Source organism: Hyperoodon ampullatus, assembly GCF_949752795.1.
Source record: "Hyperoodon ampullatus genome assembly, chromosome: 15".
In the NCBI taxonomy this organism is placed as follows: domain Eukaryota; kingdom Metazoa; phylum Chordata; class Mammalia; order Artiodactyla; family Ziphiidae; genus Hyperoodon; species Hyperoodon ampullatus.
The window spans coordinates 14,626,357-14,653,907 of record NC_136928.1 but is presented as its reverse complement, the minus strand read 5'-3'; the positions used below and the strand labels follow the sequence as shown (position 1 = coordinate 14,653,907).

General features: G+C 50.1%; 1 protein-coding gene across 1 annotated transcript; it reads left to right on the top strand.

Annotated features, from left to right (window-relative positions):
* Positions 1–266: 266 nt before the first annotated feature.
* On the top strand, positions 267–26,641 carry SNRNP200 (small nuclear ribonucleoprotein U5 subunit 200; the record flags this gene model as incomplete). The annotated part of the gene is made up of 45 exons (XM_079720420.1): positions 267–311; positions 832–995; positions 2,457–2,628; positions 3,387–3,579; positions 4,394–4,449; positions 5,636–5,734; positions 6,131–6,283; positions 6,389–6,488; positions 6,652–6,788; positions 7,376–7,459; positions 7,551–7,724; positions 8,013–8,150; positions 8,380–8,535; positions 9,102–9,272; positions 10,734–10,927; positions 11,145–11,268; positions 12,295–12,444; positions 12,681–12,791; positions 13,352–13,483; positions 13,653–13,841; positions 14,200–14,397; positions 14,801–14,953; positions 15,055–15,135; positions 15,481–15,564; positions 16,214–16,320; positions 16,631–16,749; positions 17,050–17,204; positions 17,317–17,506; positions 17,672–17,845; positions 18,812–18,972; positions 19,283–19,510; positions 19,848–20,039; positions 20,130–20,308; positions 20,503–20,654; positions 21,530–21,638; positions 22,187–22,295; positions 22,809–22,998; positions 23,096–23,260; positions 23,494–23,615; positions 23,890–24,033; positions 24,121–24,297; positions 24,585–24,745; positions 24,828–24,909; positions 26,015–26,107; positions 26,205–26,641. The coding sequence occupies 45 exons, from the start codon at positions 267–269 to the stop codon at positions 26,346–26,348; spliced, it is 6,411 nt and encodes a 2,136-aa protein (XP_079576546.1). The 3' UTR covers positions 26,349–26,641.
* Between the last annotated feature and the right edge of the window lie 910 nt (positions 26,642–27,551).

Genomic DNA, 27,551 nt, shown 5'->3' with positions numbered 1-27,551 from the left:
GGTTCGGAGCCGTCTTTCGAGAGTCCCGGGATTTGCCGGTCCCGCCCACCGAGCCCACACGGTCGCAGAAAACAATGGCGCATCCGCCGGAGATATGCCCCACCTGCACTTCCCGGCGCGCGACCCGGAAGCGGAAGGGAGGCAGTCTCATTCTCCCTCCAGTGCGTGTTTCCTGCGTCAGACGCGGCGGTAGAGGAAATCGGCGGCTGTTTGTAGCGTGTGGTGGGGGGAGCGGAGCTCTGAGACCCCCCTGAGCATCCGCGGCCATGGCGGATGTGACCGCTCGTAGCCTGCAGTACGAGTACAAGGCGGTGCGTGTGGGCTCGGCGGAGGGCTCTGGGCTGAGGAGGCCGGTGGGGAGCGGGAGGATGAGGAAGGGAGTTTTACTCTGAAGGCCTACGGGAGAACCGCGAAAGTAGAGGGGAAATCAGATTCAGGCGAAGGAGGGGATACACGACGATATGAATAACCCCACTGGTGACTGGGGCGAGCGGGATGGGCTAAGAGCTCCGCTAGGAGTGTTTGTACCCTGTTCCCTCGGCGCTGTTCCCGACCCCTTCCGTATGTCATCCCCAACGTGCCCGACAGTGTTCCCAGGGCGGAGTTATGAGCAGTGTTAGGAGCAAGGATTGTTCTAACGATTTGATTGCCCTTTGCTCATGCGCAGTTATATGATGCGCTTCTTAAGGAAAACATCCTTTTATTCCGACTAGTGATTTTCGTCACTTCTTTGCCCCAGTTCTTACTTCCTTTGTTATCAGCTGGTATCCCTTTGGTACCGGCATTGGTCCTGCTCCTGTCGGAGTTTCGATAACATTGTGATCTTTTCAGAACTCGAATCTTGTCCTCCAAGCTGACCGCTCTCTCATTGACCGGACCCGCCGGGATGAACCCACAGGAGAGGTTCTGTCCCTGGTTGGGAAGCTGGAGGGCACCCGGATGGGAGATAAGGCTCAACGGACGAAACCACAGATGCAAGAGGAAAGAAGAGCCAAGTGAGTAGCAGGGGGAAAATGATTCTTCTTCAGACCCAAAGTCCATTTTCCCTTGGCATTTGAGCAGTGGTTTTTTTTTTTTTTTTTTTTTGCTGAATTGCTTGGTGCAAGTGAGATGTCAGTGGCATTAAAACAGTTCAGTAAAGATAAAAACAGAACATAAGAATCGAAAGGTTCTTTGGCCTAAACAAGTGTATCTGAAGTGGAAAACAACTTTTAGATCTTTTTTCAGCATGTGTTTCTCATCGTTAGAGAGATCTTAATTTTCTTCATAGTATTTTGAAGATTCTTGGTAAACTCTTTTTTTTGTTGTTGTTGTTGCTTATCTATTTTACATATAGTAGTTTGTATCTGTTAACCCCTTACTTTTTTTTTTTTAATTATATTTTGGCTGCGTTGGGTCTTCGTTGCTGCGCACGGGGGCTACTCCTTGTTGCGGTGCGTGGGCTTCTCATTGCGGTGGCTTCTCTTGTTGTGGAGCACGGGCTGTAAGCGTGTGGACTCAGTAGTTGTGGCTCACAGGCTCTAGAGTGCAGGCTCAGTAGTTGCGGCACACGGGCTCAGTAGTTGTGGCACATGGGCTTAGCTGCTCTGCGGCATGTGGGACCTTCCCGGACCAGGGCTCGAACCTGTGTCCCCTGCATTGGCAGGCAGATTCTTAACCACTGCGCCACCCGGGAAGTCCCGTTAAACTCCTGTCTCAGTAACTCTTCTCACTTTTCTCTTTTATTACTAACTTACCACCTCTACTTCTTTTGTCTGCTGTTGCCCACTTCCAGTTTTGTTGTTATAAACTACCATTCAAGCACGAAAGGCAGGTGTTTTGTTCTGCTTTTTTGTTGTTTTTTTACTTTTGCGGGGTGATATATTTCCAAACTTAAAAAAAATCATTGAACTTTATCTCACTGTTATCTTTCGACCCTGATCGTCTGTGTCTTCCTCTTCTCTCATGATGAAGTCTCAAAAATTCGTAGGCCTGGTTTTGATTAAAGCAGTTGTATTTGAAATGAGTTACATATCATTGGTCCTCCACTTTGCAGAGTATGACTTCTTTTCCAGGTATTGATGGCAGTAGATTCCTTTGGAGCTTCGGTTTTCTGGCTAGAAAAAGAAAATGTGTCTGAGGGATAAAAAACTAGTCAAAATCCAATCACATATTGTCGTACAAAGTAGAAAGGGTTGTCTCTTTTAAATGAACGTGGAGGATGTCTCATTGTAACATTTAGTGCATCTAGTGAGAGAATGACAGAGTATTCCCTTTCTGTTACTGTGTTCCCATAAAGAAATACTCCTGCAAGTGACTAAGGCCAAATGGGAGTCATTTGCTGAGGTACAGGTTTGTGGTTTTAAGTATTACCTGTGTGTCATGAAGCTGAGGGGAGGAGGGTGGGGTGGACTTCCTTTAGTCTTGCCTTTGAGAGGGAAGGTCCTGCCCGTTCAGCATCACACTCTGTCCATTAGGCGAAGAAAGCGTGATGAGGACCGGCATGACATCAACAAGATGAAGGGTTATACTCTGCTCTCGGAGGGCATTGATGAGATGGTGGGCATCATCTACAAGCCCAAAACTAAAGAGACCCGGGAGACCTACGAAGTGCTGCTCAGCTTCATCCAGGCTGCACTTGGGGACCAGGTGAGGCAGCCAGAGGGTGAAGCCATGTTTTTGGAGAGGGAGGAAGTCACACCTGGGAGGCACCAGAGGAACCTTGTCTGTGTATTTTCCTGTGTGGGCCATACCGATATGCAGAAGTGGCTAATGTTTATGGAGCACTTACTTTATATGGGATAGCATTTTACACGTCTTCTCTCTTCCAGCTCTCATGTTAGCTCTATGACTAGGTACTATTAATACTTACTTTCCATTCTACAGAAGAGAAGTGTGAGGCAAAGAATACTTAAGTGATCTTCCTAAGTCACAGAGGTAGTGTTTGGCAGAGCCAGGATGTGAGCCCGGGTAGTTTATATCCAGAATCTGTGCTCTTAGCGTTATACATGTGATTAGATTAAGGATCTCTGTGAGTCTCTGAGAGACGCTGGTGAGGTGGCTGCTAGAGGAGGTGAGGATAAAGAATCACCACAAGTTTGGCAGAGGCTAGGGCGGGACTGCAGAGTGCCTCTCCCGTCGGGAGGAATGTGGCACGCTGCTGTGGAAGCTGTGTCTGTCTTCCTAAGACCACTTACCTGATTTTTTGAAACAGATGAGTCTTCCTTCAATTGTGTGACCTTTGGTGGCATTTTTAAATTAACATTAGTGAAAATGGTCGGAACCTGGCATGCAGGTTTTAAAGAGATACAACTCTTCCATCCTATTGTCAGGTAAAGCTGGTCAGTGATGTTCTATATCTTTGTCTCGTTGTTCTAAATTTTTTTTTTTTTTTTTTTTGCCACCAGCCACGTGATATCCTTTGTGGGGCAGCTGATGAAGTTCTAGCTGTTTTAAAGAATGAAAAGCTTCGGGACAAGGAAAGGAGAAAGGAGATTGATCTGCTGCTGGGTCAGACAGATGATACAAGATACCATGTGTTAGTGAACCTGGGCAAAAAGATCACAGACTATGGTGGAGACAAGGAAATCCAGAATATGGGTAAGTGAGCTCTTTGTGTCCTGACCCTATTAACTGGGTGCTCGTTGACCCCTAATGTGATCTTCTAGCCTCAGCCATTAAAGCATCTGAAAGATGCTTTAAAAGGTTTCCATAACCTATTTGGTGTTTTTGGAGGGGTTATGACTGATGGACACCAGAATCCCTAGATTCCGGTAGCCGTTTCTTATTCTGAGACCCTTTTATTGTATAGAACATGGGAGAAAACTTGGAGAGGGCCTGGGTGGAGGGTGGACAGGCAGAGCAGGACCGTTTCTACGGCCGGCAGATTGGAGCAGGCCTTGCTGGTGGCAGCACAGACGGCTCTCTTTTTTCTTTTTTGTAAATTTATTTTATTTTTGGCTGCGTTGGATGTTCGTTGCTGTGCATGGGCTTTCTCTGGTTGCGTCGAGCGGGGGCTACTCTTCGTTGCGGTGTGTGTGTTTCTCATTGCAGTGGCTTCTCTTGTTGTGGAGCACGGGCTCTAGGCGCGTGGGCTTCATTAGTTGTGGCACGTGGGCTCCAGAGCTCAGGCTCAGTAGCTGTGGCGCATGGGCTTAGTTGCTCTGTTGCATGTGGGATCTTCCTGGACCAGGGATCAAACCTGTGTCCCCTGCATTGGCAGGCGGATTCTTAACCACTGCACCACCAGGGAAGCCCCAGGCTCTCTTATGTTGATCATTTGTCTGTTAGTCCTTAGACCTTAGGTCTGTCCTGAGGAGAGGCAAGTCAGGCAGTTAGGGAGGAAATTAGCTCCCTAGTGCCTCATTTTACTAACTGTTCCCTGTCCTCTTTTTCTAATCCCTCACCGTTTCAGATGACAACATTGATGAGACGTATGGTGTGAATGTACAGTTCGAGTCTGATGAGGAGGTAAGTGATAAGCAAATAGACCCAGTCTCGTCTTTTTTTTTTTTTTTCAGTTGTTAAGGTGAGGGGACCACTTCTGATATAAAGTGCCCTAACTTAAGCCAGATAAGTTTTATGGTGTTGTATTGGTGTCAAACTTGGGCATAAATATTATTTCGCTGAAAAATTGTTATGGTTATTTTTGGGTTTTATAAAGCAAATTTGAACTTATAAGTGTAAATTAATATAATAATTGAACATAAACGAAGTGGGTCAGCAAAAAGAAAGAAAAAAGGTAAGTACAGCGTATACTCCATTTCGGGAATGCGCTGTCCCGTTTTACTGCATTTTAACCGTACTGTGATAATTTTCCTCTTTCCAGTACTGTGTCCTACTGCCAATTTCAAAAACAAGTGCACACTTGCCGCAGAGCATGGGCATATTTTGTACATGGTTGGTTCAGTAACAGTTGCAGCAGCCACTGAGGTTTACCATCTAATTAGAATTTCTTGAATATAACTAATAGGAACAAGTGGGGCACTTGAAAAAATGTGCACAGCTGCATTCGAGTTCTCAGTGGGTGTGTTTGGCTTCCTGAAAGGTAAAACGCCAGCTTTGGGATATAAACTAGGACAGGAAGAGCGGGTAGCAGAGGAGAGTCAGAGGAGAGAGCACCAGACTGGGAGCCGAGAGGCTGAACTTTGGTCCTGTATCGGACAGGTCATCGTGCTTCAGTGTCTGTGCCTTTCAAACGATATGATTGAAGTAGATGACCGCTGAGCCCCTTCCTCCAGTAGAGTTAGTAGAATTTCTTTATTTTAAGTAGCAACAAACTAAAAGAATGCTTTGCTCGTAGCATTCATTCATTGAACAAATGCTTATTATTAAGGACCTGCTTTTAACATGACCCTGTGCTCAGTACACGGTACACCTGTAGGCAGGTGTGTGAGTAAAGACAGTAGTGAGCAAGCCAAGTGTGGCCTCTACATTTCTGGCCACTGTGTGCTTTCCCAGGTGTGCTTCTGTACTGGTCCTTCTGATAAATGTACTCTGGAGTGAGGCTGACCCTGGTTCCAGTAAGTTGTTGGTTCCACCGCAGAAGCCTTTGCTCTAACCGTGGAGCTTATTTTAAGTGACTTGAGGGAGCGATCCTTTGGTGATGCCAGGATCAGCTCCAGGTCACGAGTTGGGGTTGGGGCTGTTTCCACAGGAAGGTGATGAAGATGTGTACGGGGAGGTTCGAGAAGAGGCATCGGACGACGACATGGAAGGGGACGAGGCGGTGGTGCGCTGTACCCTCTCGGCTAACGTGAGTACAGCTTGCTCTTGCCCGCCGCTGCAGGGCACGTTATTTCTGGGTGTAGCACTTCTTTCCCATACCTAGGTCCTGTCATGTATTATTTATTAAGCTACCTTTTCATAGGGTGAGCCGTGATAGACATTTCGTGTCTTGATTTTTCTTAAGGTTTCAGTCAGTCACCCTCTTTCTCAAAGGCATGTGTTGATGAAGTCTTGGTGGGTGTGTTGTGCTCATGAACTCAGTATAGCAGAGTCGTCATCCCCCCCTGCCCCCCACCCCCACCGGAAAGTCCTCAGAAGAGGGTAGGCTGTGGGTGGGGGGCCTGCAGAGCTTTGTTGCTGGATGATAAGAAAGCACGCGGGGCAGATGGAGACACAGTGAGCTCAGTGCCTGGTTACTTTGTAGCTTGTGGCCTCAGGGGAACTGATGAGTTCCAAGAAGAAGGATTTGCACCCTCGGGATATTGATGCCTTTTGGCTCCAGCGGCAGCTCAGTCGCTTCTATGATGATGCCATTGTGTCGCAGAAGAAGGCAGATGAAGTCTTGGAGATTTTGAAGGTACAGCCAGGATCGTGTTTCTGTGTTCCGTGTGTCTAAGCAGATGGGACAGTGTAGGAAGCATGTGGCTGCGTCCTTAATCCTGGTGTTACCTTCTCCCTGCAGACGGCCAGCGATGACCGGGAATGTGAGAACCAGCTGGTTCTGCTCCTTGGGTTCAACACTTTTGATTTTATTAAGGTGTTGCGGCAGCACAGGATGATGAGTGAGTATATGTGGAGAACGCTTTTGTGTCGTAGGTAGGTGTGTGGTAGAGGTGGTGTTGCTTTCATAGCCTCACCACTTGTTTCATGTATTTTTCTTTCTACCCCAGGGTTGAAGGTTGATTTTGTATCTCACCTTCCCATTCTTCCTTTTGCTCTTGGCAGTTTTATACTGTACCTTGCTGGCCAGTGCACAGAGTGAAGCTGAAAAGGAAAGGATCATGGGAAAGATGGAAGCTGACCCAGAGCTGTCCAAGTTCCTCTACCAGCTCCACGAAACAGAGAAGGAGGATCTGATCCGGGTAAGGGCTGGGTTGGTTTGTCTGTCTGACTCCTGAGCTAGAGTGTTTGCTTTGGAAAAGAGACACTAGTTAGAAGATTGCAGCAAAAAGCTAAATTCCTGTTAAAGCAGGAAGTTGAAGAAGTGAATTGTTTCTCCAGATTCTTTGAGTTTGGTCATTGATACAGTGTGGAATCAACACCTTCACGCTGCTGTGGTCGAGAGACTGCTGACCTGCTGCTATCGTCACCAGCACCTGGGCCCTTTCCTGTTTGTTCACGCAATAAGTCATGGTGTCTGCTGGTAGTACAGGAACACAACGCGTGTTTGCTGAACACAGAACCCATACTCTGTCCCTTAAGGATAGCCCTTGATGCTGCATTGTTGAACGTCGACTTTTGAAATCCCAGGACTATGTATGGTCCCTTGAAAGTGGTTTGATTTCATCATTCTGGTGGTCCTCAACTGTCTGAACGTAAAGGGCCACCTTTCTGTTTCAGGACTTACTAGTCAGCACCTGTGAGTCAAGCTCAGCCAAGGGACTGAAAAGGACAAGAAGCTGGGATGGTGATGAATTGTTGCTCTTCTTTCTGTCTTTCCGCATCACAGGAGGAGAGGTCCCGGAGAGAGCGAGTGCGTCAGTCCCGGATGGACACAGATCTGGAAACCATGGATCTGGACCAGGGTGGAGAGGTAGGTACCAAGGCCATTTCCAAGGCTGTGAGGGATGGAAACTCCTTTGCTCAGCTTGCTCACTTTATATTCTTGTTTTTCATACTCCCAGGCACTGGCTCCGCGACAGGTTCTGGACTTGGAGGACCTAGTTTTTACCCAGGGGAGCCACTTCATGGCCAACAAACGCTGTCAGCTTCCTGACGGATCCTTCCGTCGCCAGCGCAAGGGCTATGAAGAGGTGCATGTGCCTGCTCTGAAGCCCAAGCCCTTCGGCTCTGAAGAAGTGAGTGAATTGCTTTTCTAGGTTTTCTGCTCACTTCGCCTCCCTTCCAGTTTGGATTTCCACCCATTGATCAAAGTGTGGCCTTGTCTCACAGATAGTTTATTCCAGAAGTGGAAGCTGCTGCAGAGTTTTCCCGTTTTGATTTTGAGCCCTGGGGACAATACTGATCTCTCTGGCCTGGCCTTTAGTGGAGCATTATGCAGGGAGGTTGCCGGGAAGTGCCATCTCGCAAAACCACGGTCTGCTCAAGGGTGCTGCTAATGTGATGTGTGTGGCATTTTTTTCTAGCAACTTCTTCCAGTGGAGAAACTGCCCAAGTATGCCCAGGCTGGATTTGAGGGCTTCAAAACACTGAATCGGATCCAGAGTAAGCTCTACCGTGCTGCTCTGGAGACGGATGAGAATCTGCTGCTCTGCGCGCCTACCGTAAGCACTGCCCTGCCTGCTTTTTTCTTGTGGAATGCGGTGTATATTTTAGGTGGCAGTATTGTTCATCTCCACCCTTACCCCCTAATTCTTTATTCTTTGGTGGAAAAGATGTTAAATGGTAGGGTAAAATCTGCAGGACATGCTCTGTTTTGGTGATAAGTCCTTAGAACTTGGGGTAGTGCGCATATCGAGGTACACAGGCCTTCTTGTCCTTGACCTCCCGTAGGGTGCTGGTAAGACCAACGTGGCGCTGATGTGTATGCTCCGAGAGATAGGGAAGCACATTAACATGGATGGCACTATCAACGTGGATGACTTCAAGATCATCTACATCGCCCCCATGCGGTCTTTGGTGCAGGAGATGGTGGGCAGTTTTGGAAAGGTAAGGGGGTAGAACCTTCCTCCAGAAGATACTGGGGGACAGGCCTGGTGCTTCTCTGCTTCTTACATTAGGGCATTTCTGGAATGCCTTGTGTGTTGTTTTTTTTCTCCTTCGAAGGTGGAACTTGACCCAAGTACAGAGGGTTTGTGAAAGGAGAAAGTCCTGGATCTGTTTTGGGCTCTTACAAGGGTTTACCATCTTTTTAATCTTCCCCTTAGCAATTTTCTGCAGTTGGTATCATGTGCATTATCGGAGTATTTATGAAACACTCACATGGGTGGTTGATAATAGATGTAGTGTTATTCCAGGTCTGTTGTCTGCAAGCTTCCATTTCCCCCTTTTGTGTGCAGAGCTCCCAGAGAGCATTTTTCTGCTTCCTTAGCCTGAGTGTAAACTTGGATTTGTTTTAGAAATAAATGTTCACATGCTTGACCTCATACACTTGATATTTCCCTGAAGGGTTGATACCTACCTCCAGTACCCCACACTCAGACTTCACAGACAGAGAGTGTGGAGTCCAGGCCCCCTCCAAGCATTTTTGCCTGATGTGCCTTTCCTACACCCAGCGCCTGGCCACGTACGGCATCACTGTTGCAGAACTGACAGGAGACCACCAGCTGTGCAAGGAGGAGATCAGTGCCACTCAGATCATCGTCTGCACCCCTGAGAAGTGGGACATCATTACCCGCAAGGGTGGGGAGCGGACCTACACCCAGCTCGTGCGACTCATCATCCTGGTGAGCGGGGGGGTCCTTGTAGGAACACAGAGCCCAGGCCTGGTTGAGGAGGGGTTGCTGGGTTTTAGTGCTAAACTTCTCTTCAGTGCCTTTCCTCCAGCTACTGGCCTTCGTAATGGCAGCTGTTGTCCGTTTTGCTCTTACTCCTAAAAGAGAATCTGCACCGAATTGAAACACTTCCCAGTAGGTGCATGCTCTTTGCCATATCATTTATACTTTTTTTATGCCAAATATTTTAAAATAAATGTAAACAGACAATTAAAAAAGCTATTGACACTTATGTCCTCCCAGAACATTAAAGGGCTTTATAAATAATCCATTCTCAGAGAGAATGAGTAAGGAGTCAGGATATTGTGTCCTGTATACACAGAAGCCCCCAGGGAGGAGTGACAGTCTGAGTGCGGTTTCTTTTGGTTGTCTGGGGAAGCAGAAAGGAGACCTTGCATGTTGATTTGCAGCATTCTAGAGCAGGGTTGGCAATCTGTGGCTACTGATTTTTGTTTTATTGGAACACAGCCATACCCATTTGCATATCGTTCACAGTTACTTTTGCGCTGCAGTGACAGAATTGAGTATTTGTAACAGAGACTGTATGGCCCACAAGCCTAAAATATTGACTCTCTGGCCTTCAAGAAAAAATTTGCTAGCCCCTGCTTAGAGTTTGCTACTCAAAGTCTTGTTAGAAATGCAGAGTCCTGGGGCTTCCGTGGTGGCACAGTGGATAAGACTCCGTGCTCCCAATGCAGTGGGTCTGGGTTTGATACTTGGTCAGGGAACTAGATCCCACATACATGCCTCAACCAAGAGTCCGCATGCTGCAACTAAGAAGTCAGCATGCTGCAACTAAAGATTCCCACGTGCCGCAAGAAAGATCCTGCGTGCCACAGCTAAGACCCAGCACAGCCAAAATAAATATTTTTTTTAAAAAAGAAAGAAATGCAGAGTCCCTGTCCCCACTCCCACTTACTGAAATACAATCTGCATTTTAATAAGATCCCCTCCTGCTTTGTTTACCTGCTGAAATTTGAGAAGCACTGCCTTAGGCTGTGTGAATTCTTCATTTGATGTATTATACAATTCGTTCTTGGTAAAGATAACTGCCCAGAGGTAAAACCTTATTTGATATAAATATGGTCTGATCACAAGCTTTATCTTTAGTAAAGAAATTTTCCTTTGAGTGGAGTTACGAATTCATTTACCAGAAGCATCAGATTTTCTTACAGTAAAGCATTGTTTTGCTGAACTGTAGCAAAGCAGCTCGTGGTTGGAGCATGTTATTTCCTGGGGTATTTCATGGTGCACATTATCTCATCCTTTGGCTTCCCCTGGCTTTGGGACCCCTTTTCTTGTCTTCTTTATTTGGCATATTAGGTGTGTACCTACAAAATGGGAATACTCTTCAGGAAAGGGGGCCACATTTCTCTAGTCCTACAGGTAATTTGCTGCCCTCCCGTTCCTTAGGATGAGATCCATCTTCTCCACGATGACAGAGGTCCTGTCTTAGAAGCGTTGGTGGCCAGGACCATCCGGAACATCGAGATGACCCAGGAGGATGTCCGCCTCATCGGTCTTAGTGCCACCCTCCCCAACTATGAAGATGTGGCCACCTTTCTGCGTGTGGACCCTGCCAAGGGCCTCTTCTACTTCGACAACAGGTATAAGAAAAGACTGGGAGAAGTTTCACCAGGGTGACCTTCCTGCTGTCCTTCTTTTTCAAGGAGCTCTGTTAGATTGGGTTTTAGAATGGCATTTGGGTTTTGATGGGATATGAATCCAAAAAGAGGAATATTGCTCCTGGCGGTGAAAAGGACTTTTTATTTCCTCAGTACTTTTGTCTCAGAAGCCTCATTTGTCTAACTGTTGAACTTCTAGCTTCCGCCCGGTGCCTCTAGAACAGACTTACGTGGGCATTACGGAGAAGAAAGCTATCAAGCGTTTCCAGATCATGAATGAAATTGTCTATGAGAAAATCATGGAACATGCTGGAAAAAATCAGGTCTGTCATGGTTTCTCGTTATTCTTGAACTCTGTTCTTTTGAATTTTTGACTTACTGATAGCCAAGCAAGACTGACAAAGACAAAGAGAAGACACAAAACAAATCACCAGTACCAGAAACGAAATGGGATATTACTACAGAATCTGTTACATTTGAAAGGATAGTAAAGGAATACTGTGAACAACTTTACACATGAATTTGACAGCCTAAAGGAAATGGGCCCATTTCTCAAAAACAACCAACTACCAAAACAGCCTTGATGAAATAGATAATCTGAATTGTCCTGTAACCATTAAAGAAATTGAATTTGTAATTTAAAAACTCAAAAAGGAAATCACCAGGCACAAATAATTAATTTGTCTATCTACATTATCAAGGGTTCTTCCATAAAAGATTTGGGTGACTTATACTAAAAACATAGCAAAAATAAAGATAAAAATTAAAAACTAGTGAAAGGGCATTTTACTAGTAAGTGTGATCTAATTTTTTAATGGAACATTGAATATTTTGCCTGATTAAAAAAACATATAAGAATTTACATGAAGACACAAATCTTTTCTTGGCACTAAATACTTGAGGACTTTATTTCCTACAAAATAGTGCCTGTCTCATACTGAGACTTACTTCCTAAGTCCATTTATAAAGGCCAGTGCCCGTTATTTTATATAACATTTTAGCAGCTGAGAATCTCATCAGGTACCTGAACACAAATTAATTGAGATTCCTGAATGTGCATTCATATTATATTTAAACTTGCTGTTAAAAGATGGGGTGCTAAGAGTTAGTTTAGTTTCCCAGTTACAGGACCCTCATCCCTGTGCTTGGTAGGTTTGTTCACTTAGGGTCTTGCGGGCACTGTTAGGCTTCTGAGCCAGTGTGCATTACTGCCATCGCACCTCTTCAAGACCTCAGTTTCTTGCCTGATAATGGTGCAGCCTCTGCTTCTGCTGCTGGTTCCTCAGGGGCGTGGGGGTGACTGTCGGAGTTGTGTCTCTTGACTGTGGAAAACTGTGGCTTCTACTCAGGTGCTGGTGTTTGTCCACTCCCGGAAGGAGACTGGGAAGACGGCCAGGGCCATCCGGGACATGTGCCTGGAGAAGGACACGCTGGGTCTGTTTCTGAGAGAGGGCTCGGCCTCCACAGAAGTCCTTCGGACAGAAGCCGAGCAGTGCAAGGTGAGGCGAGACAGGCCCAGCCCTCTCCTTCCTGCCTGGTAACTGGCTCAATCCGAGTTGTCCCAGTGGTCCTCCAGGAGTGTGTGGTGGTGCTGTTTCACACAGGGTGGGGTTTGATTGGCTGTGGATACGTGGATAGGTGAGGGGCAGAGTCTCAGCTGAAGAGATTTGCTTCGTCTCCGGGGGAGTTCCCTCAGGAAGGCTCACCTCATCACCTGTTCTCTTCTGTTTCCCAGAACCTGGAGCTGAAGGATCTCCTGCCCTATGGCTTTGCTATCCATCACGCGGGCATGACCAGAGTTGACCGGACACTTGTAGAGGATCTTTTTGCTGATAAACACATTCAGGTGAGTGTGGGCAAAACACAGACAGAGAAGACGGGAAACATCAGAGGCTGCGCCGTATGTTTGTGCCTGGTACTTCGTTGTTTCTGGCTCAGGTAAACCAGGTCAGAGGGTTGGGTAGGTACAGTCAGTGTAGTGTCATACCACCTCTCCCGTTTCTTCACACCCTGCATGTGGGAAGATGAGTGAGTTCAGGAAAGCACCTGAGAAGCCCAGCAAAGCAAGCACGTTGGTGACTCCAGATATCGTCAGACATAGGTCGGGACCTTGTTCATTCCCTCTCTCAGGAGAGCCCATATTTTAACTTGTCTAGTAACATTAAGTTGATTCATATAGGTCTGCATATCTGTCTCCTAAGTGTCTCTAAAACCTCGAAATGTTGATTCTTGAAGAGATGAGGAACCCGAGGACTCCTTTCCTCTTTATTCTGGTGTTACATTGGCAAGTATGGGGCCCACCTCGGTGCTGCTAGAAGCTCTGAGGCCAGTTGCCTAGAGAAGCTGAGGACAGTAATCCACGGTGGTGACGTCCGTTTTCCTTATTACCTTGCCTTGCCTCTGTAGGTTTTAGTTTCCACGGCAACCCTGGCTTGGGGTGTGAATCTCCCCGCGCATACCGTCATCATCAAAGGCACCCAGGTGTACAGTCCAGAGAAGGGGCGCTGGACAGAGCTGGGGGCACTGGACATCCTGCAGGTATGGAGCTTTTGCGTTTATTCTCAGTGGGGAAGAGCGTGCTGTGTTTTATACACAGGAGGTCCAAAAGATGGCAGGTGGAAGGCGAGGTGCCATAATGTAGAAGCCTGGAATCGAACCCGGGAGCTCTGTGGCCACAGCCCTCTTGGTTGCTGTCTCCGACCTGTAGATGCTGGGCCGAGCAGGAAGGCCTCAGTACGACACCAAGGGCGAGGGCATACTCATCACGTCGCACGGGGAGCTGCAGTACTACCTGTCACTCCTCAATCAGCAGCTTCCCATCGAGAGCCAGATGGTCTCAAAGCTGCCTGACATGCTCAACGCGGAGGTCGTGCTGGGGAACGTCCAGAACGCAAAGGTAGGGGAGGGCTCTGTCCTTGGCGCCTCTTGCCTTCTCCAGAGGGGCCAGGGTACCAGGAGTGAGGTGGTCTCGGTCACTGTGCTGTGGGCCTCAGCACCGGGGTCCTCCAGCCCTGGGCCCCACGTCTCTCAGTGTAAGCAGGCTCTCAAGCTTCTCGGGTCTCTGGCTGATAGTTCCCCTTGTTGCCAAAATCTTAGAAAGGACTCTGTTTTCTTAATAATGAAATACTATAAACGTTCACAAGACAGTATAATACATATCGTCATAGTTGGGAATTAACGTCTAAGTGCCCTGTGGGAGCTTTTCACTTGGACACCAGTTCTGCATGCTAAGGCCCGTGATCTGTTTCTTATAGGATGCAGTGAACTGGCTGGGCTACGCCTACCTGTATATCCGAATGCTCCGATCCCCAACCCTCTATGGCATCTCTCATGATGACCTCAAGGGAGATCCCCTGCTGGACCAGCGCCGACTGGATCTGGTTCATACTGCTGCCTTGATGCTGGATAAGAACAATCTGGTCAAGTACGACAAGAAGACAGGCAACTTCCAGGTGAGTGGGCTGAGGGACGGAGGTCCCTGCGGAAGTTGTAGCCCCAGGAGACAACTTTTCAGATCACTGTCTTGATTCAAGTACTGCCTAATTGCCCACTGCCTGGAACAGCAGAAAAACAAGTGGCATTGGACTGTGCCCTTTGAACCTAGGAACTTCTAAAATGGTATAAAACCTGACGGTGCTTCCTTTCCATATCTTGAGCTGTGGTAGCTGATCTAGCTCTCTTGTCTGTGTGGACATCAAGTCACACTATAGGTCAGTTTATTGGGCCATCCTTCTTCCTGTGCTTGGGCCAGGCGCTTGTACTGCTGTGTGTTCACCCAGTGGGCACCTCTTGTCCACAGTGAGAGGTTGCCGCTTGCTAATGATCAGCTTTGGATTGAGTCTTCCTTCTTTGTAGGTGACAGAACTCGGTCGTATAGCCAGCCACTACTACATCACCAATGACACGGTACAGACCTACAACCAGCTGCTAAAGCCCACCCTGAGTGAGATTGAGCTTTTCAGAGTCTTCTCATTGTCCTCAGAGTTCAAGAACATCACTGTGAGAGAAGTGAGTCCACTCAGCATGTTGGCACTGGAAGTTGGTAGTCACTGGTTGGTTCTCTCCTCGGCCTCCTGGCTTTTTCTTGACCTGTTTCCTTCTTGTGGCAGGAGGAGAAGCTGGAGCTGCAGAAGCTGCTGGAGAGGGTGCCCATCCCTGTAAAGGAGAGCATTGAGGAGCCCAGCGCGAAGGTGAGCCCAGCTCCCCTCTGCTGGGGGTCAGGGTCAGGTGGTTTTCCTGATCTTCTAAAGGATGAACCTTAGAAAAGAATTTAAAAAGTAAAAAAGATAAAATAAATAAAAATAAAAGATGACCCTTGAGTTTGGGTTTGTTCTCGGTAATCTGCTCAGTTCTCCTAGTTTCTGCATCCTTCTCACATGTTCTTTTTACATGGAGTAACAGTTATTTAATGTCCGCAAATCAAGAGCTTTAGAAGGTCTTACCTGGCATGGATGCCCAGAGCAGAAATGTATTCACTTTTTCGAATGGTTCAGTGATCGGCCTCCTTCTGGCTGATCTATCTTGCTTTTTTCCAGATCAATGTGCTTCTCCAAGCTTTCATCTCGCAACTGAAATTGGAGGGCTTTGCGTTGATGGCCGACATGGTATATGTTACCCAGGTGAGGGCAGGGTTGTGCCACCCCTGATAAGTTCCCATCCCGTGTTCTGTGTGTCTGGTAAAAAGTAGGCCTGACATTAGTGAGGGAGAAGGAATGCTGAGTTGTGCCCCACGTGGCTTGTTGGCTGGTGCGCATGTGGTACGGCCGCTCTGTTTTACTGATCTTGAGCACGTGGGAAGGTGAGGCCTCTACAGAGATGCTGGGGAGGCTCCACGTGGAGATCGCAAGACACGGTGTCTGCTTCCCTGCGGAGAGGGACTTCCCATTACGGCTGCTGGGCTCCTAAATAAACCCAGAAATGGCAAAAGGCTTTATTAACTACTCTTTGTCTTTTCCTTGGGGCAAGTCACTAACACCCTTACTCTTGCTAGGACTCTAAATGCTAAATGAGTCAAAAGCCTTAAGACCAGGCAGTGAATGGAAGGTTACAATGCTGGGCGCGGAGCTCTGGCTGCACTTCTCTGACTGTCCTGCGTCAGCCAGCGTCTGCTGGGGTCGGGCCTGGGTCGTGACAGAGGGACTTGGGTTTTGAGTTGGTATAGCTGGTCGTATCAGAGCTTGAGGTAATTAAACCCTGTGTCGGGTGGCTGCATTATTAGGTCTGGGGACAGTGCGGACTTGACAGGGGGAACGCTTCATCTTTCCCCAGTCGGCTGGCCGGTTGATGCGTGCCATCTTTGAGATTGTCCTGAACCGAGGCTGGGCGCAGCTTACAGACAAGACCCTGAACCTCTGCAAGATGATTGACAAACGCATGTAAGGCCCAGTGAGCTGGAAGCTGGTCACAGGGTGGGGGTCCCCGGGCTGAGGGTGTGGTGGGAAAGCCTTATAGCGAGTGCATCAGATCTCTCCCTGATGCGTGAAATAGGCACCTGGGTGGAAGTTGAGAAGGGGACAGGCCCTTTGGGGTGGAGCTGAGGAGTTGGGGAGGGTGGCATAGTTGGAGATGTCTGTCTTCAGCATTCGTGTTTTGTGGGTCACAGCTCATCCGCTGGAAGCTGTGAGGAGGGCAGTTTGTTCCAGGCCCCGCACAAGGGACTGATAGCTCTGTTTCCTTCCTGGACAGGTGGCAGTCCATGTGTCCTCTGCGCCAGTTCCGGAAACTCCCTGAGGAAGTAGTGAAGAAAATCGAGAAGAAAAACTTCCCTTTTGAGCGTCTGTATGACCTGAATCACAATGAGATAGGTGCGTGGGAAGCCGTCCTCCTGCTCATCCGCACAGCTCAGATGTCTCCCTAAGCCTGCCTGCTTTCCAGTTCCTAGGCCTCGTGCCCTGACATCCTGGGCTCGCTTGTCTCGTCCCACTAGCAATAGGCTTGCTCTTGGTCTCGGGGCTTTGAATCCTCTGGGGCCACTGAGAGTGGAGGGAAGAGCCTGCCCTTCTGGAGTGGAATCCGCCCGTTCCCCTTGGTGGCCCTCAGGGCTGGGTTTGCAGGTACGTCAGGCAGGCTGGGCTGCAGCCCCGTGCTCTCTTGTATCCTCGTAGGGGAGCTTATCCGCATGCCCAAGATGGGGAAGACCATCCACAAATACGTCCACCTGTTCCCCAAGCTGGAGTTGTCGGTGCATCTGCAGCCTATCACGCGCTCCACGCTGAAGGTGGAGCTGACCATCACGCCCGACTTCCAGTGGGATGAAAAGGTCAGGCTGTGTGAGGCAGGGGCCTGGTTTCAGAGGGATCTTGAGGAGAGCGGGATTGGAGGGTTGAGTTACCGCCAGCTCATGCTCCTGTCACTTGTGCCCCTGTGGGCAGGTCCATGGTTCCTCAGAGGCGTTCTGGATTCTGGTGGAGGATGTGGACAGCGAGGTGATCCTGCACCACGAGTACTTCCTACTCAAGGCCAAGTATGCACAGGATGAGCACCTCATTACGTTCTTCGTGCCCGTCTTTGAACCGCTACCCCCTCAGTACTTCATCCGTGTGGTGTCTGACCGCTGGCTCTGTGAGTGCGTCTCCTCTGCAGGGTCCCCTGGGCCAGGTCCCCCCAGGGCAGTTAGATGAGTGTCTTGCCCCCTGTACTGGGCCGGACTTGGGTGGGGAGAGCGCTGTGTATGCTGCCTTGGGGTTCCCAGTGTGCTGAGTGCGCCTCCCGTTTCTTTTCTGGCAGCTTGTGAGACCCAGCTGCCTGTCTCTTTCCGGCACCTGATCCTACCAGAGAAGTACCCACCCCCAACCGAGCTTCTGGACCTGCAGCCCTTGCCCGTGTCTGCCCTGAGGAACAGTGCCTTTGAGAGCCTTTACCAAGATAAATTTCCTTTCTTCAACCCCATCCAGACCCAGGGTAGGTGTTTCCATTTCCAGGCGGACGGTTCCTCTGGAGGCCTTTTCAGGTCCCCTGGAGACAGGTAGGTTCTGCGGGAGGCGGGGGAGGAGGGCCCTCAGGCGCTTGGCAGGAGCGGCAGCTCATCGGTGCCAGCTGTTGGCGCAGCCAGGACGTTTTCCGTTCTCAGAAGCCCTTGGTTACTATTAGATTTGCTTCGCTTCTGTGCACGTCTCCCTGAGGAGGGTTGGTAGAGCAGGTCTTATTATCACGGTGCACTGTCATTTCTCAGGCTCAGGAGGCTCCAGTATTGAACCAGAGTGCGCAGCGTTGACCGAGGCCTCCTCCGCCTTCATTGCTGTAAATGACAGCTGTGTTCCCAGAGCACGCCCCGTGTTCTAAGGACCCTGGGCTGGGTGCACCCCAAGTGTTTTCTCTTTCATTCCTTCCACAATCCTGTTTGAGATACCAGCAAACAGGGATTTACCATTTGAAATACTACCATCAGTGTCCTGTTCTACAGATGAGGAAACCGAGGCAGGGAGAGGCACCCCAATTGAACCAGCTAATCGTAGAACTTGATTTTAACCCAGTCTGGATGCCAGGGCTTACGTATTAGGCTTTTTACCTTCTCTGTGTATTTGACTCTTTCCAGGAAACACAGGAGAGGGTTGGAGGGGCAGAGGAGGGGAGCCGGTTCCCCTTGGTTCGGCGTCTTGTCCCTGAGAAGCAGGGAGGGAGCCCTGGCCTCCTTTGCTTCTCTTGTCCACCCGCAAATCTCCAGGGGCCCTGAACTCTTGATCTTGGTCCCTTCTCTTCCTCTTGTGTGGGAAGGAGCGGATGAAGGGGAGAGATGTCACAGGCCCGACTGCAGTTGGGGGCCGTGTGCCATCACCCCTCACGGGTGCCATTCTGGGCTGACTGGCTGAGTTTCCTGCGTGTCCGAGTCTCTCTCAGTGTTCACGCTGCCTCTCTGTCGCTTCTCAGTGTTTAACACCGTGTACAACAGCGATGACAACGTGTTTGTGGGGGCCCCCACGGGCAGCGGGAAGACCATCTGTGCAGAGTTCGCCATCCTGCGGATGCTGCTGCAGAACTCGGAGGGGCGCTGTGTCTACATCACCCCCATGGAGGCTCTGGCGGAGCAGGTGTGTCACGTGTGAATTTTCCCAGAAACTGTTTATATCTCTGAGTCCACATCAAGGTTTTCTGAGCCCTGAAATTTGCAGAGCCAACTGGGGCAAGACTGTTTGCCTGCTGGTGGCCATTTCCTCAGTCGTATACGAAAGGGAAGCTCTCCGGTCACTTATAGGTTGGTGTGTGATTACGAAGTGTTTAGCTTGAGATCTACAGAGCGACAGGCCTCTGTGTTTGGCTTCCCATGTTTTTCTCATAATTCATGAACTGAAGCCTGACGTGGCCTGATGTTTTTCTGCCCTCCCTCTGCCCGCCTGCCAGGTGTACATGGACTGGTACGAGAAGTTCCAGGACAGGCTCAACAAGAAGGTGGTGCTCCTGACGGGGGAGACCAGCACGGACCTGAAGCTCCTGGGCAAAGGCAACATCATCATCAGCACCCCCGAGAAGTGGGACATCCTTTCCCGGCGGTGGAAGCAGCGCAAGAATGTCCAGAACATCAACCTCTTCGTGGTGGATGAGGTCCACCTTATCGGGGGCGAGAATGGGGTATGGCTTGACCTTGCAGCATAGGAGGGGGGCTGGGACCAGCAGAGTAGCCTTGGCCTTGGGCCTTAGGTGAGGGCCAGAGACTAGGGCTTCTCCCAAGAGGATGCTGCCCGTCGCCTTATTCTGAAAGGATGATCTGAGACTGATTTGTAGTTTTCTTGGAGAGTACCATCGCCTAGTGGAGATCGGCTGTGGAGGAGGTGGACCCAAAGATGGGAGAGCCCCTAATCACAGGAAGAGTTAGGAGATCGTCTCGAGGTTGTTGGGCTCCACACGAAGGTAGCTCAGGGCCGAGGGTGGAGCGCCGGGCCTGCGGTGACTCCCGCCCCTCTTCCAGCCTGTGCTGGAGGTGGTCTGCTCGCGGATGCGTTACATCTCCTCCCAGATCGAGAGGCCCATTCGCGTCGTGGCCCTCAGCTCCTCGCTCTCCAACGCGAAGGACGTGGCCCACTGGCTGGGGTGCAGCGCCACCTCCACCTTCAACTTCCACCCGAACGTGCGCCCCGTGCCCTTGGAGCTGCACATCCAGGTGGGACCCGCCCTTCCCGTTCCCACGTGGCCTCATGACGTCCAGCGCTCCCTGGGTTTGTAACCTCATTTCTTCCTCCTTGGTCTCCAGGGCTTCAACATTAGCCACACACAGACTCGCCTGCTGTCCATGGCCAAGCCTGTGTACCACGCCATCACCAAGCACTCGCCCAAGAAGCCCGTCATTGTCTTTGTTCCGTCTCGCAAGCAGACACGCCTCACCGCCATCGACATCCTCACCACGTGTGCGGCCGACATCCAGCGGCAGAGGTGGGCGGGGGGCCTGGCTCCTGGGGGCCCGTGGGGAGGTGAGGGTCGGCTCAAGTGAGACTGGCCTCCTGCCGGGTGTTCTGTTCACAAGGGTGGGGTGGCCCCCGCCTGGCTCGGGGCTGGGTGACGCACGGCTGGAAGGGTCTCTGGGGGCTGGAAGCGCTCCGGGCTGAGTCAGTGCTCATGCCGCCCAGGTTCCTGCACTGCACGGAGAAGGACCTGATCCCCTACCTGGAGAAACTGAGTGACAGCACGCTCAAGGAGACGGTGCTGAACGGGGTGGGCTACCTGCACGAGGGGCTCAGCCCCATGGAGCGGCGCCTGGTGGAGCAGCTCTTCAGCTCAGGTAGAGAGTAAGCCTTGAGACGCAGAGTGAGACTAGATCCAGGGGTGTCACGGGGGCGTGTGTTGAACTTCTGGGCGTGGGTAATATTGTTTTACAGCACATTGGTCATTTTCAAAATATTGACACTTAGCAGATTATTTTATCTGTTATCTCATTTGATTTCAGTACCCTTGTGGTGAAGGTGGGACACATATTACCCCTACTTTCTAGATGAGGAAGCAGGCAGGCACCTAAGGTGGTGCTCTTTCAGAGCCTGGTTTTTTAGACCAGGACATTTGGCCACTAGACCTGGTTTTCTACGGATACCAGGCTCGGTGAAGTGGTTGGGCCTTAGAGATGGAGTAAACTCTGTTTCCCGTGGGTGGCTGTGTGCCTCTGTCCCTTGTTGACGTCAGGCATTTCATGCAGAGTATTATTTTGACAGTGCTTAGTGGAGCTGCAGTGGAGATACTCCTGCCAGAATCATTATCGTCACTCTTTGACCCCTGAATCTGTCTGGTTTGTGGCACCTTCAGAGCTCGATTTTGCTACCATATACTGAGCCAGCCTGTGGCTGAGTCGGCCTTAGCACTTTCCAGCCAGCAAGACCTGTCTGTCAGGCAGGAGTGTGAGCCTAGCTTTCCCTGGGCTTGGGGTTCTGTTCCAGGATTACCTCGTTTCCTCCAGGGTAGCCCCCCCAGCAGAGCAACAGTGACATAGAGCCACCTCCTGTAGTACCGCGTTAGCCCCTTAGTCATTAAACCTTGTCCCTGGTAAGCTTTGCTCTGAGTTCTGAAACGTAGCACAAGATAAGCCACTACCTGCCCAGGAGGCAGCAGGCCCTGCCTCAGCCAGGGAGCCCTGTGCTCAGTCTCCTCCTCCCCTCTGCTGCTCAGGGGCTATCCAGGTGGTGGTGGCTTCTCGGAGTCTCTGCTGGGGCATGAATGTGGCCGCCCACCTGGTGATCATCATGGATACCCAGTACTACAACGGCAAGATCCACGCGTGAGTATAGCTGTGCTCTTGCTCTGGGTTAACGGGACCTTCCTTCCTAAGATGAACGTAGTACCTGCAAATCCACAAGTTCACTATTGTGAAGAAAAGGTGTTAGGGAAATAAACAGCTAGCCAAGATTCCACCCCAGCCAGGGTTTTATTTATATGGACTTATTTTTAATGTCTGAACCTGCTTCTAGATTTGGATTTGAGTCGGGTGACTTGATTACTCATGAACTATATAGCTGTAAAGTTTGGAAGCGTGCCTTACATATTAGATCCTTTAATGGGGAGTTATTTGGCTGTTGGCATCAGATGGGTTAATAGCTTTGGTTCAAGGACACTGAGCAACAAAGTAATGACTCTTACACTTGAAAACTAAAGTGATGTATAGATGATACGTGAAACTAGTGCCTGAGCGTGGGAACTCGTAAGCAGAGTTTTGCTGTGATTGGCCCACGTCTCCCCGTGTTTGCACTTTATTCTTTGACATTTAGGGAGTCAGCCTCCTGAGTGTCTGTTGCTGCAGCTTTGCCTCCTCTCCCCTCCTGTCTTTAGGTACGTGGATTACCCCATCTACGACGTGCTGCAGATGGTGGGGCATGCCAACCGCCCTTTGCAGGATGATGAGGGGCGCTGTGTCATCATGTGCCAGGGCTCCAAAAAGGTCAGCCTGGGCCTCTTGCACTGTCTTTTGATCCTGGGCCTCAGAACAGATTCTTTAGTTTCTCTTTCGATAGATGTCTTCACTTATTTTTTTACATTCTGTCTGTCAACTTCTGCCTCTTTTATCTTCCATGTTGCTTTTGTAACAAGCCTCTTGGCTGCGTAGAATTTTGTAGCCTTTGGTTTTTGCTACTGCTGTTGACTCTGTGTGTTGACGTCTTCTCCCTCTGGCTGGTTCTATCTTCCCTCATGCTCTGCTCAGCATGTGGGACTTGCGGTACCCCCTGTCTCTGCTGTAGAAATAACCAGTGATGCCATTGGGAACAGGCATACACACCCAACGCTCCAGGTGCAGACCCAGCTCACCTTGTCTGTGGAACTGGTTTCTTCCATTTTGATTAGCTGTGTCTGTCTGTCACACAGGGGCCGCATTTTCCCTTGGCCTTTTTTTTTCCCCTTGATCTATCTCTGTGACCATATTGTCATTGACTCTTTATTATCTTCTTTTCCATAGGATTTCTTCAAAAAGTTCTTATATGAGCCTTTGCCAGTAGAGTCTCACCTGGACCACTGTATGCATGACCACTTCAATGCTGAGATTGTCACCAAGACCATTGAGAACAAGCAGGATGCCGTGGACTACCTCACCTGGACCTTTCTGTACCGCCGCATGACACAGAACCCCAATTACTACAACCTGCAGGGTCAGTGGCTTTGGAGCGTACCTTACCCTTTTGCGGTTTTCACAGCCCTTGCTCGCCCATCTCCCTGTGACTTCCCACTTAGCTCTCACCTTCACAGGCATCTCGCATCGTCACCTGTCTGACCACTTGTCGGAGCTCGTGGAACAGACCCTGAGTGACCTGGAGCAGTCCAAGTGCATCAGCATTGAGGACGAGATGGACGTGGCGCCTCTGAACCTGGGCATGATCGCCGCCTACTATTACATCAACTACACCACCATTGGTGAGGGCCGGCAGGGGCTGGGTCTCTGCAGAGCCTGAGCTAGAGGGATCTCAGGCAGGGTCTGCGGCCCATGGGGGATGAGAGGTGATGATGCTTCCAGTGCCCCACCTGGTGTTTGTCAGAGGCACGCATTGCAGGGTGGAGCTGGGGTAGCCCAGGAGTTAACTCTCTCCTCTCTGCTCCTTTTCTGCCTGCTTTGACGCCTCTCCAATCTCCTTCCCTACCTCTCTCAGAGCTCTTCAGCATGTCCCTGAATGCCAAGACCAAGGTGCGAGGGCTTATTGAGATCATCTCCAATGCGGCCGAGTATGAGAACATTCCCATCCGGCACCACGAAGACAACCTCCTGCGGCAGGTGAGGGCCCCTCAGCTTCAGGAGAACATCCTCGGAGCTGAAACTTGGCCCGCGTGCCCAGAGCGCGCGATGCCCCGTCTCCACAGGAAGACACCGACCCCTCCTGCCCCGACCTCCCTCACGCACTTCCACACGTCTCAGGCCCACCACCCCCAAGCACCCAGCCACCCCTCTGAGTTTTGAAGGGTTGTGAGCCTGGGACAGGTGGTGCCTGAGAGTGGGTCTCAGGGAGGGTCACCTCTTCATCATCGGCTCTTTTTCTTCCACTTTCCAGTTGGCCCAGAAGGTTCCCCACAAGTTGAATAACCCTAAGTTCAATGACCCGCACGTCAAGACCAACCTGCTTCTGCAGGCTCACCTGTCGCGCATGCAGCTGAGTGCTGAGCTGCAGTCGGATACGGAGGAGATCCTTAGCAAGGTATCGAGGGGGGCGGGGGGAGGCCCGTGCGGCCTGTGAAGCAGCAGTTCCAACCCTGCCTGCTCTTGCTCTGCTGTCCCTGTTCAGGCCATCCGGCTCATCCAGGCCTGTGTGGATGTCCTCTCCAGCAACGGGTGGCTCAGCCCAGCTCTGGCAGCCATGGAGCTGGCCCAGATGGTCACCCAAGCTATGTGGTCCAAGGACTCATACCTGAAACAGCTGCCACACTTCACCTCAGAGCACATCAAACGTTGCACAGACAAGGTGAGCCGGGCCTGGACCCGGAGTGTCGGGTGGCCGAGGCTGGGAGCCAAGCGTCTTGCACTGGGGGCGGTTGTGGAGGGGAGCCTTCTCATCCTGGCTCCTCTGGAGGTGTTAGCCATGGAGCTGCTAGAGAGCCTGATGGTTGTGGGCCATGTTCTTTCTGAAGCCATGTCTTCTTTAGATGATCTGATGGCAAAGGAAGTAAGAGTAGCCGCTCTTTGGAGCCACTTTCCTCTGCTGTTAGTCTGCATTCTCTCTTCTTCCCTGACCTCTGACACCCGCTGCAGGGGGTGGAGAGTGTTTTTGACATCATGGAGATGGAGGATGAGGAGCGCAACGCGTTGCTTCAGCTGTCCGATAGCCAGATCGCGGACGTGGCCCGCTTCTGTAACCGCTACCCCAACATCGAGCTGTCCTACGAGGTGGTGGACAAGGATGGCATCCGCAGGTGAGCCAGAGGGGGCCAGGTGCCCCGCCCAGGGTCCTTGCTAGGCACAGCTGTGACGTGCGACCTGCGTTTCTCCCCACAGTGGCGGGCCGGTTGTGGTGCTGGTGCAGCTGGAGCGAGAGGAGGAAGTCACGGGCCCCGTGATCGCGCCTCTCTTCCCACAGGTACATCCTGGGAGCGGCTTCCCAGGGGTCCACTTGAGGCCTTACCGACTGGCTAGAGGATGGGCTACAAGGGTGCATAGTCACTGAGGGAGGAAATTTAGAGTAATGAAGCCACAAGCCTGAGGATTAATCTTGGGGCCATGGGTGTTTTTTGTGGGAGTTTTTGGTGTTTTTTGCTTTAAGGCAATTTAGGTGACTGGTCATTATTGAACGCCCCAGTCACGTGGTGGTGTTGACGTCCGTGGCTGTGAAGAAGTATTTATCTTTAACTCTAAATGGCTCCAGGGCGACTTCGCTGGCGGTCCAGTGGTTAAGACTCTCTGCTACCAATGGAGGGGGCGGGCATGGGCCCGATCCCTGGTTGGGGAACTAAGATCCTATGTATCACTCGGCCAAAAGAAAAAAAAAATGGTCTCCAGGACAGTTGGGCTTTTCTAGTTGGTGTTTCTTCGCTCTCGTTTCTCACAGCTACTTACTCTGCTTCCAGTGCTTGGTTCTTTACCACCAAAAAGGAAATCTGATCTCTTATATGGGAGAATAATTGAAGGCTGAAAGGAGAAACCAGATACACTGTAACGTTTAAGTTTACAAACTATTCGTTTAATTGGCTCTGAGGAAAGAGCGCTTTAAAGTGGAATGCTTGGGTTTTCTGACAGTGGAGCGGCCAGCAGAGGGGGATTCTTGGTAGACGCAAGGCCTACTTTGGATCCTCTCTGCTGGCAGGCATCACCTCCATATTAACGTGTTTTTCTCCTCCGGCATATATGCCTTTATTTAAAAGGGTCTCTGAGGAACTCAAAGCTGCGAGGCCCCAAAGACTAGATGTCTAATAGTGGAATCTTGGATTTAGTGTCAGGTACTAAATGGGAGAAGGTACTTTGGGACAAGGAAATGAGGCAGAACCAACAAATGAGTTCATCTGCCTACTTAAAGATTCATGTGAGACACCTCAGACAGTTTAAAATCTTAGGTATATCCAATTGTAGTTTGGGAAGAAGTTTTAGAAAGCTTTCTGGTTTCTGGTTTCTTACTTTTGTAACTTTTCTCTTGGTGTCATGATCATCACATTTTATGTGCTGACGTTGTTGGCTTTTGGTCACTACAGAAACGTGAAGAGGGCTGGTGGGTGGTGATCGGAGATGCCAAGTCGAATAGCCTCATTTCCATCAAGAGGCTGACCCTGCAGCAGAAGGCCAAGGTGAGTGTGTCCGCTGGCCCTGTGTGCTGTGAGATGGGGCAGGGTGAGAACTCTTCCTGTGTCTGAGCTGGCCCTGAGTTCTGCCTGCTTTCTCCAGGTGAAGCTCGACTTTGTGGCCCCAGCCACTGGTGCCCACAACTACACTCTGTACTTCATGAGCGACGCTTACATGGGATGTGACCAGGAGTACAAATTCAGCGTGGATGTGAAAGAAGCTGAGACAGACAGTGACTCAGACTGAGTCCAGAGGCCTTTGCTCTTGCACAGAGAGAAGAGTTGAACCTGAGTTTGGTACATGTACGCTGTCATGGGACCTCAGTCTTGGAGACCCGGTCTGTCTGCGTGAGGTCTGGCCAGCCAGTGCCGCCGTGGTCCCAGCCCACCCCACTACTTTCCCCTCCGGCTCCCTTGCCATCCAAACTTCGGATCTAGTGTCTGCAGGTGTCAGGCATAAACTGTGTACACCATTTTTAGGCATGTTCTTTGCAGTTCCTTTTGAGTCACACATTCTAATAAAATGACCTGGAGAAACCATTTGTCTTTGCAGTGATTCCAGATTAAAAGTTTCCTTTCTTGGACTTCCCTGGTGGCGCATTGGTTAAGAATCCGCCTGCCGGTGCAGAGGACATGGGTTTGAGCCCTGGTCCGGGAAGATACCACATGCTGCGGAGCAACTAAGCCCATGCGCCACAACTACTGAGCCTGCACTCTACAGCTCACGAGCCACAACTACTGAAGCCCACGCACCTAGAGCCTGTGCTCCGCAACGAGAGAAGCCACTGCGATGAGAAGCCCGTGCACCACAACGGAGAGTAGCCCCCAGTCGCCGCAACTAGAGAAAGCCTGAGCACAGCAACGAAGACCCAATGCACCCACCCAAAAAAAAGTTTCCTTTCTCCAACCTAAGGATTATTTTTTTCAGCCAGTGTACTTGCTCACAGTGAGCACTTCTAGAGGATGAGGCTGCTCTTCAGTTGGGCTGCCTGCCACCTGCACCATTTCAGTCAGCGCACAGGGAACAGTGTTGGTAGCTTCTGTTCAGTCAGGCTTGTGCCCTTGGTCCTCTGTATCTGCCCTACTGCAGGAACTAACTCTGAACTTTGCTGGAGAGATCAACAGTTTAGAGCTTTCTCAAGATCAGCAGTGTCCCTTCACATAATGAGGCAGCACCAACTGGGTGCTTAAACTGATTTTAAGATCCAGATCTACAATTTCTTTTCTCAAATTCTTGCCTTCTGGTTTTTTTAAGGAATAAATGTGCATAAAATTGGAAAATGATTCTGAAGGGTAATTTCCCTAGGTTAGCAGTTTTCAAATTTAGTCTTAGGACCCCTTTACACTACAAAAAATTAAGAGCCCCAAACAGCCTTTATTATCTGGGTTATAGCCATTGATGTTTATTTCCTATAGTAAATGGATTTTAAAACAACAGTAACTTATGTTA